Source organism: Pseudopodoces humilis, chromosome 1, assembly GCF_049639895.1.
Source record: "Pseudopodoces humilis isolate 2021_Gansu_Grassland_sample_001 chromosome 1, ASM4963989v1, whole genome shotgun sequence".
Taxonomy (NCBI): domain Eukaryota; kingdom Metazoa; phylum Chordata; class Aves; order Passeriformes; family Paridae; genus Pseudopodoces; species Pseudopodoces humilis.
Genome location: NC_142200.1, coordinates 151,900,385 through 151,910,374, shown reverse-complemented (window position 1 = coordinate 151,910,374; position 9,990 = coordinate 151,900,385). Strand labels below are relative to the sequence as shown.

The 9,990-nt window shown below is 52.1% G+C and overlaps 1 protein-coding gene across 2 annotated transcripts; it reads right to left on the bottom strand.

The window, feature by feature from the left end:
- Nucleotides 1-346: 346 nt before the first annotated feature.
- Nucleotides 347-9,554, bottom strand: ASB10 (ankyrin repeat and SOCS box containing 10). Of its 2 annotated transcripts, none has more exons than XM_014260685.2 (5): nt 9,129-9,554; nt 4,788-5,055; nt 3,790-4,294; nt 1,238-1,351; nt 347-993 (listed from the first exon to the last, which is right to left on the bottom strand). In XM_014260685.2, exons 1-5 carry the CDS (start codon nt 9,418-9,420, stop codon nt 808-810), a joined length of 1,365 nt encoding a protein of 454 aa, XP_014116160.2. In that variant the 5' UTR covers nt 9,421-9,554; the 3' UTR covers nt 347-807. The 2 variants fall into 2 exon arrangements, with proteins under 2 accessions (XP_014116160.2, XP_014116161.2); XM_014260686.2 differs by lacking the exon at nt 9,129-9,554 and adding an exon at nt 6,135-6,434.
- Between the last annotated feature and the right edge of the window lie 436 nt (nt 9,555-9,990).

Below are 9,990 nucleotides of genomic sequence, written 5' to 3'. Positions count from 1 at the left end.
AAGATAAAACATTTCCCTTTACCTTGTCGAGGGTGTGGTGCAGCCCAGGCCACAGTGTGACCCTACACTGTGCTCTGGGTGCTGGTTACTCTCTGCCCAGGGGAGCAGCATTCTCAGGACACACATTCCTCCTCACCCAGCAGCGAGGTACAGCCATCCTGTCCCAGGCTCCTGAGCCAGGTAACCCAGACATTTTACCGTCATGAAAGGGGTTTGATTGGAACACCTACCACACATTTCCCTTGAGAAGCAGGTGGGTGCACAGGTCTGAGTGCATATCTCACCACCCATGGCGGGTGTGGTCTGTCACGACAGTCTTCAAAGAAATGTAGAAGTCATGCTCAGGTAGGTATAAAGAACAGGATTTATTCTAAACACCTTTGGGTACAGACTAAGCAACTTTACTAAAGACAGCATCACAGCAATCACCTGGTGTACCAGAGCTGCCTAGTACAGGCTAGAGTATTTGGGGTTGGGATAGGGAAACTGATATCCTACTACTAAGCCTGTGATCCATGCAGTGTCATTGCTCCTTGTACCACAACATGCCCTAATTCCCATACCTCCTTTTGTTGGCCTCGAGTCTGTCTGGATCAGTATGGACAAACAGAATGCTCCAAAACAGGTGCATGATGCAGAGTACAAGGCTGGCTGGGACTGGGACACAGCAACAGGCTTGGCACAGGGGGCTGGTGTGGCCAGGCAGGAGTGGGGTGAGGGGAAGGGGGTAGTTGGGAAAGCACAGACTGCACTGGCAGGGATGGAACATCCGCACAGAGAGGCACAGCAGGACTGGAACTGCCACCCCTAGTAGAGAACATCCTCAAAGCCAAGCAGCAGGAACTGGTGCAGGGCACTTGGCAGATGTAGCTGGGACAGGACCAGAAGCAGCCGGCCTTCCAGGAGGATCCTGAGAGTGCAGCGAGCCAGGTGCTGCAAGGAGCGAGGTCTGTGTCCCAGGGAGAAAAGCGACTGGTAGAAACACGGGTATCTCTACAGAGAGAAGAAAGAACCAGAGGCATGCAAAGCTGAAGATATCACCCTGGGACAAGAGGTAGAACCAGACATGCACTTGCGTCACTATGGAGCATTCTCCCTGTTCCCAACAGCACCATCCCTGCGTCCTGCAACCCTGCATGGCCAGCCCCAGCTCCACCCAACCCCCTCCAGGGCCAGATACCACAGCAACCCATCAGAACCTGGACATGTGTTCTGCAGCCAGCATTTGTTCCCTTACCTGTACAACCTCTACTGGAACTGCTTCCACCCAGTCCTCAGAGACACGCACGTGGGTGTAGCTGTTCACCAGGACCTCGATGACACGCGGGCAGGTGTGGCAGTACCGCAGCACCTGGCCAGGGAGAGAGTCATGCCTTGAGAGGCCATCTGGAACAGAGGCTAGACAGTGTTAAAGGAATAAAGTAGGTATTTATTAAAAAGGCCTTCAAAGGATACACCTTGGGCAATACAAGAGCCTAGCTGAGGCTACACCCAGGATGGATGACAGGTCACGAGTCTTCACGCTTTTATAAGTTTTGGTCCATTTACATATTAGGCATAATTGTCCAATTACAGCTTCAGGTTATGAAGTCCCATCCTCCAGTTTGCTCTCCTCAATTCGCTGCTCTTTGTACTTTTTGGGTCTGAAGCTGCTATGGTATCCTTGGTTCTTGGGCTGGAAAAAGATTGTTGTGTCTGACTGAGCTGTGAGGAGAACTCACTAGAACTTTATATGAAGTTCAGAGTTATATATCAATGCAGTACAGAATCTGGAAAATATGTATTGATGTACAAAACACTCACTCGCGGCGAGAGACTTCTCCAGGGTCAAGCTGTTCAGGTAGAAGCAATTTATTATATGGGTAAAGGGAGGAAAAGCCCCGTGTCCGCCACCAGCATCGGCGTACACGTGGCCAGGGAGGGGAGAGCAAGAGAAGGGAGGTCAAAGAGACAGGGAGGAAAACAAGAGCGAGAGAGGGAGAGCAAGGGAGGCTTAAGGGAGAGGGGGAACAAGAGAGGAGAGAGAGGGAACACAAGAGAGTGGGGAGAATAAGAGAGTGGGGAGAACACAAGAGAGTGAAGTTCCTGTTACAATCCAATATATCTTTTTCTATAGTGAATATTCTAATTCCCAGTAACCAGTCACTACGAGACACACCCACTAAAATTTACATATACCCTATAAGAACTACTACATTAGCATACAGTGTTACATTTCAGACTCTGAAAGCTTTACAAATTTTTCTCTTGCTGTTTGACCTTTGGATTCTCTATCTGCAGAAGGACATTGTTTCACCAACAGGGATTCTCCTTTAGCTGGCGAGGCTATTGTTCTTTGGATGTTTATTAACTAGCACTTAGTATCCCATGACTCAAAGCTAGCTCTCATTTCTACTTCAATTCTAGGCTTCATATTTTCGGAATCTTTTGCTAAAGAATCATATTCATAAGGTTTCCCTTTTTCATCCTCCCCAACAAATATGAAAGCTAAAACTTAAGGCATCAAGAGCAGGTGATCACCATCATTGGGTAAAATCCTGCAAGCCCCACTGTCACCTCCTAAAGTACTGCTCAATCCAGATGTGGTGAATCTGGTGAACTCCTGTCCTTCCCTCATGCTGACCCAGCAGAGAAAAACCACTGGTAGGAAGCACCAAGCACCCCTCCTTGCAAAGAGGAGGACAGAGTCATCACTCAACATGCACAGCATGGCTACCTTCAGCACAACCGGGACCCCACAGCCTCTCCTCAGACACAGGGACCATCGTACATGGCTGGGATGATGATCTCCATCAGCTTCACTGCTGCAAGTAGCTCATAAACACCAACACTCTGCTTTACACCAGGCTCCTTTCCCTCACATTTCAGCAGTCAGAGCGTGAGCTGCTCCAGGGCAGGGACTGGCACTCGTTTTGTGATCAGCCGGAGCACAGTACACCATGCCTCTGTTGAGGGCCACACCAGGGTCTCAGGGATACAGGATGGTGCCTGTTTTGTGCAGGGCTGCAGAGACATCTGCAGTACTCTGCCCATGTCAAGGGCGGCACAGAGTCCCAGAAGGCTTCACAAGTATTTGTACAACACCTCTGGTGTGTCCCACATTTGTGTAGGTGCAGGTGACACACCAATGCCACACACCTAGCAACAGCACAGCCTTTGGAGCACGCCCCACCCAGGCAAAGCTGCACAGAGGCAGATTTCCCTCGCTCTGGGCTGCCACTCCCCATGGCCCAGGCCAGCAGTAGCTGTCAGAGTCTATTCTGGCTCTACCAGTGATCCTCATTATCTGGCGTTAATAGGAGATTAATTAGTGTTAATTGTTGATTTTCCTGTATTTTCCCAAAGGGGAGAGCAATCTGCTGATCTCCGGGCTGGGTAATTATTGCACTGCTCAGAAATTAAGACAGGAAATTAACCCTTTGTTTGCTGGTGTCTTGCAGAGACAGCAGGAGCTGGAGGGTGTGCCCCTGAGAAGAAACATCTCCAGAGGAAAAGGACCAACACTTTCCAAAGCAAGCAATTATGGAAGATGGGTTAATACTGTCCACACAGCTAAGCAGACAGAAGCAGAAGAGTCCTAGAGCAAAACACACCTCAGGAGAAAACATCAGGGATTCCCATAGCAATAATGCCAGTTCTCCCTTCTCAGGCCCTGGGCAGAGCAGGGCAGGACAGTGAACAGGCTGCCATGGAACAAGCCCTGCTGTGACAGGAGGGCCCACGGGGGTCCCGATGTTGTTCACAGCTTTCCCCTCCCACCACACTCCTGGCACCACTAGAGCCCATCACCTTGAGGAGGGAGCCCGGCCAGATGCGGACGGCTCCGTGGTTGAGCAGCGCTCGCACCACAAGCTCCGGGCGATGCTCCAGCTTGTAGGCAGCTACCTGCAGGATGTTGTGCAGGGCCGTGTTGCCTCCGTAGTTCATGACATTGACATTGGCACCCCGGGCCAGCAGTAACTCTGCAATTTGAGCATTGGCATTCTTGCAGGCCAGGTGAAGCGGGTGCTGCCGGTCCCGGTCTGCAGTGTTGATACTGGCACCACTCTCCACCAGCAGCTGGCAGACCCGGTAGTAGTTGTCCATGTCCTGGGGCTGATGGTGCTGAGCACAGGCAGCATTCAGTGGTGTTTGCCCCTCCTTGTTCTTGATCTCCAATTCAGCCCCGTGGTGCAGAAGCAGCTGGACATGCTCTGCCAGGCCATGCCGTGATGCCACATGAAGTGCTGTGTCATTCTCCTCCTCCGTCTGACTGTTCACACTGGCACCATGCTGCAGCAGCTGTCGGACACACCTGTGTGGGCCAAGGTGACTCAGTGACCATTTCTCATCTCCACCTCCCATCCTACCTCCCAGCCCCCACATCTGCACCAGCCCACAGCTTTTCCCCAGAGTCCAAAAATCCTTGCTCCTGATGCTCTGGAGCAGTGGTTTTAAGCCAGGATGACTGGTGAGCAGAGATACAGTCACCCTAATTTCAGCTAACTCTGCACAGACCTCTTATAACGCTGCACCTGCTGCCTGCTTGCATACACAGTGGATCTGCACAGGAACACCCTGAGCGTTCCAGTGTGGCCACTGGCTCCTCAGCTGCATCTGCTAAGGACCTGAGCTTGCAGTCACCCATTTGACCTCATGGATGATCCTGGTCCAGGAGCAGACACCAAGGCCACCCCTATTCTGCACCCACCAACCCACCTTCAGGGATGAGGAGGGACCCCTCCTACATGAGATTAGGCTTGAAGGGAAGGGAGGTTGGCTGTGCCCCCACCCCGAGCAGGACTCACTCAATGGAGTCAGAGCTCTTGCAGAGGTGCAGGGGCCTGTAGCCATCCTCGGAGACAGCCTCAGGATCAGCCCCAGAGCTGAGCAGCAGGCGCACGCAGTCAGTGCTGGCAGCTGCACAAGCCTCGTGCAGGGCTGTCTTGCCCCCCGGAGCAAAGTCCACGGCAGCGCCGCGGAGCAGCAGGAGCCGCAGGCAGTCGGTGTAGCCGCGGCTGGCCGTGATGTGCAGAGGCGTGGTGAGCTCCTGCTGATAGCTCAGTGACCACAGTCCTGCAGGGAAAGAGAGGTCAGAGAACCAACTCCAGCCCCAGTGCGCAAAGACCTGCCCTTTTCCTTGAAGCACCTCATGCACATCATCCGGAGATACTTGTGTTTCCCCTCAAGGGATTTCAAGTCCCTTCCCTGCAAGAACCCGGCATTTGGACAGGCCCAGCAAAGGCAGAGATCCCTTGAAGGCTCTCAGGTCACACAGCCATGCAAACAGGGAGCTCCAGGGAGCAGCAGCCCACAGCAGAGGCTGTTCTGGGCAGAGTGCCCTTCACCTGTGGCTCAGGGGGGTACATGGGGTTTCTGCTGTTGGGAGCACAGTGGATGAAGGGCCTGCGGTGCAAGCGAGGCCGATGGCAGGGAGATGGCTGGGCCAAACACCGTGTGTGAAGCACTACAAACACAAGGAACCAGGCAGTAAGAGGTGTCAGAGCCAACTGCCACACACAGCAGACTCAAACAAGCCCTGAGCAGGGTGCAGACAACAAGCTACAGCAGAGATGGACATCTAGGGCCTAGGAGAGAGCAAGGGACTGAAATGTGCCAACTCTCAAAGATGCTGCCACAGCACAAACCCTCGCTGCTGGTGGTGCAATTTGCTGGCTAGCAGCCTGCAGATGCTACAGGAAAAAAGTTCCTTAAACTGTGCTGCTTGCTGCCTACCCCGAGTGAGCTGGAGGACATCCCAGACTGCATGGCATGTTCCACACTATATCCTCTCAGCTCCTTCTTGCAGAGGCAGTATATGGTCATCTGTGTTTTCCAGATGGGGCCAGGCTCAAACTGAACCATCTCAAAGATCAAACTTGTGACACAAGCCACAGTGGGAGCCGGCAGCGCAGTGCAGGCCGCGCACAGAGCAGGTCCCAAGCATTTAAGACAATCCCTGTGAGAGGGATTGGGTTTTCTGGATGCACCCTGTGCTCTCAGAAACAGGAACCCCCTTCCGCAAGGAACACAGAAGAACCTGACCACATCCCCATTCTCTTGTTGCCACAAGCAGCACCTGTAACACACAACCCCAGCCACAGCCATGCCCCACAGCACACACCACGGCTGAGCCCCACATATGCTCCCCATACTCAGCCCACGGGGGTTGAAGCGGTAGTTCTTCCACTCTTCCAGGTCACTGGTGTCAAACAAAGCACTGGGGCTCAGGTTGTTGTGAGGATCTCTGAGGATCTCGGCTACGGTCCCCTGATCCCCAGCCAGCAGGGCCTGCCAGAACACCTGGGCAGGGCCATCCGCCTGCTGCGTGCGGATGGGCTGCTGCCTCTCATCTCTTCTGCCTGTGATGCTGTCCATAACAACCAACCAGACCTGCCTCAGAGACCTGAGGCAGGTGCACCCCAGCCAGGCTCTGAGGCACAGCCCCACCAACAACCTGTGTTTGGGCCCAGGGTCTGCCTGCCAGCCCAGGGTGTCCCACAGGGTGGGGGAACACATCACACCCCGCTCTTTGGCTCAGGCTGGGCACAACTCAAGTTTCAGTTGTTCTATTCTGGGAAACCTTGTGACCAAGCACTGGGGCCAAGAGGCTGATAAAGGCTCTCCACTCAGGCAGCAGTACCTCAACAGTGCCCTGTTGCAAAGGGAAAATCCTCAGGAAGGGCAGGGGAGCTTGAAGGGTAGAAATGGGGACAGGACATCGCTAAGACAACAGGGAGGGAAATGGTTTCATGCCTACTCAGCATGTTGCCCAGCGCTGCCCAGACCACAACAGCACGACCCCAGCAGCTCCACACACATCTCCAAGCCTTTGTTCCCCCCTTGGCTCCACACACGTCTCCAGCGCTGCACACCCATTTACCAGTTGCACCAGAGCCATTGGCACTAGGAAGGTTTTTAAACAAGCTATAGGACAGCTCTTTTTAATCAAAGCCAAAGAAGTGGCAGAAATAGGTACAAGGATGAGAAAAACTGATGTAATTATCCTTTAGACCCTCCCCACTTCCTTCTTCTTTTTGATATCCAGCCTTGCACAAAGCCCCTGCATAGCTTTAGTGTTCCCTTTCAGTCCTCAGACACTGCCCTGACTCGGTTGTTCACTGCAGTCCTGTCACCTGAGATGGTGCTTTCCTCTGACCCCAACGGGCTGCACACAGCCAGCCTGCCCACCTCAGGCACAGAGGAGCATGCCTTGCTCACGTGGCATTAACACTGTGTACAGATTGTTCACACCCTGTGATCCAGAGAACATGTCAAACTGCATGGAAGGCTAGTAGAGTTCAGTCTAATTTTGTGCCACAGAACTACTCAGATCGCACAGCTAAACACCAGTTAAGGGACCCCTAGACCACCAAACAACAATCACCAGGGGACCAGAGCAGAGTGTAAGACAGGCAACTTTACCCTTCCCAGTAATGGAAATAAATGAGCAAGTTCTATGAAGACAGTATCCAGTTTGCTCTGTCTGTGCAGACTTCACCTTGTCTAACTAAAATGTAGCCTGCAAAAGGGCAAAAAAAGAGAAGCCCCTGGCAGATGTTCTCACCTGATGTGACCCTCTATTTGCCCAATGATATAAGCAGGTATCCCATGAGAACTTGAGGTTCCCAGGCATGCACCAGGGAGGCAGAAAGCTGTGTAAGTGTCAGTGACTTCAGACAGTTTACAGGTCCTCTGGGCACCTTGAAATACCCAACGAGGTGATCTGGGAAAGACAGGGTCACTAGAACCTACTACTGTTAAGGTTACTGAGTCAGTTCTAGGAATCTGTCCTTACACAGTCAATGAGATAGAGACAAGCCTTAGGTAGCATGAAGGTTTGTTTTGTTTTTTGTTCTGTATTCTTATCTGATAAACTTGGCAGCACATTTTTGCTCTGTGCTTGATGAATGATCTTGTTTAGTTGGGTTTTTCATGTCTTGGAACTTTGTTGATTAGAGAAATCTCTGCATGAGGTTGTTTTACCTTGTCTGCTCCATTTTCTCTGGGGTACAAACCTTTAGAAGCAGAGAAACTGGCTGCTCCAGTGTCTGCCAACTTAGCATAAGACAGGAGTTGCAACACCCAATTCATATTTTACTGACAAACGGTCTCAGTTACACAAAGGGTAATTCCTTTAGTGATTTCTTTCTTAAGTAGACAGTAACAATTCAAAGCCTGGGTTGTACAAATCCTGCAACTCAGGAAATAACCTTCACCACTCGCAAGTAGCAGGATGTGCATCTGCAAGCCCACACACCCTGTTTGTCTCTTGCTGGAATGGATCCCCACAAGACACTGTTGTCTGACTAAGCACTAGGACACTTGGCCTGCTCATCTGGGAAAGCAGTTTCCTCAACAGCTCTTCCATTCTGGTATGGGTGGCTTTTGCCACCAGCCCTCCTGTAGAGGAGGGTGGTACAGTTAAGAGCCTTCAGCACCTGATGCTCTTAAATTCTGGGAGACTGCCTGCACCACATCACTAATTGACAGCAGCAAGAACAAGGGTGCATCCAGACTGACCAGCACACCTCTCCCTTGAGCACACCAGCTGCATTGCTTACTGAGAAGCTCATAGATGATGCTGACCAGAAGGTGAGTAAAAGGGACCAGAGAGTGTGGAAGCATGTGTGGTAGCCCCAAGATATGCCTGGACAAGGTACAGTGAGATGGACAGATGGAAAGAAACACCAAGAACGATCAGCTCCTGCCTCCTTACACTGAGGAAAGTTTGCTTCCACTACCTTTCTCACAGACTGGATTTCTGCTCCCCTTGTCAGATCTATCTCATGGAGCAGAACAGCATTCTGATGCCTTTTCACCCACACACACTCCCCACCTCACACGTATTTCACATCCATGGCAGCAATCTCTAACAGGACAGTTCTGAGGATGTCAGGGGCCCTACTCTCATTATTTCCCAGTAGATCTGCCTCATGCCAGCTTGAGCAAGCCTGCTACTATTTGTTGTACACCCTTGGAAACTTCCTTCCTCACACTAAAACTGTTCTTCCAAGTCCTTCTTCCCTCACCCTTTTTCCACCACTGGTGATTCCTTTCAACTTTTTTCTCATGTGCCTGAGCCCTATCTTTGGACCCCATCCTGGGCATTTTCTATCCCCCCCCATGTCCCAGTCCCTCATACCCACCACGTTTACTGCTTGTCCAGCGCAGCACATCGCCCCTGGTCTCAATGATGAGATTGATGGCTGCGCTCTTGGTGAAGTACTTCTGCACCATGGCCAGGTCTCCAGTGAAGAGTGCATTCTGGACCAGCAGATCCCGGCACTCCAGTGGCTCCAGGCGGCTCTGCTGGTATTCCCAGCTGTGTGGGCTCAGGCTGTGTTCACTGTGGTGGGACCTCACACTGTGAGAATACTTCCACTGAGCTGGCTGCAGCAAATGTTGGGTGGCAGAGCAGAGAGGAAAGGTGCAGTCCATCACAGGTAACTAACCTGAGGAGTCTGAGCCACGCAGTAAAAGAGCTATTGCAGCAAAGAGTCTCTTGTTCAAGGGTTTCTCCTTTGCAGGTTGCTCCTGGATTCCAGCTCCCTTGCATCTGGCTGGGCTCAGACACAGTCCTGAATAACCTGGTATAAATAGCCTGGCTTGGCAGCTCCTCATCACCACCTCCCCTTCTTTCCAAGAGCTTGTTTTCAGCTGCTAGGTGCAATCACCAGCACAGACTAGGCTCAGGAGAGGGGTGGCAGGCAGCCTGGAAGAGCTCTCCTTGTGCTTGTTCGCTCTGCAAAGAGCCCCTGCTCCACATGGCATTCCCACTGGGAAAGAGGCAGAGCAAGGTGGGAGCAACCATGCCAGAGGGGTAGGTGGGTGAGGGAGAGCTTGAGTAAGGCCTGGATCAGACTTGGTGTCAGAAGTCATAAAGGACTAAGGACAAGGCTCTTCCCCACAGGCAACTCCACAGGGACAAATAGACCCTCACAAGTACCACACACTGCTCTGGGAATCAGCCCCATGGGGCTGGGCAGGATACAGAAGGACAGAGAGGTG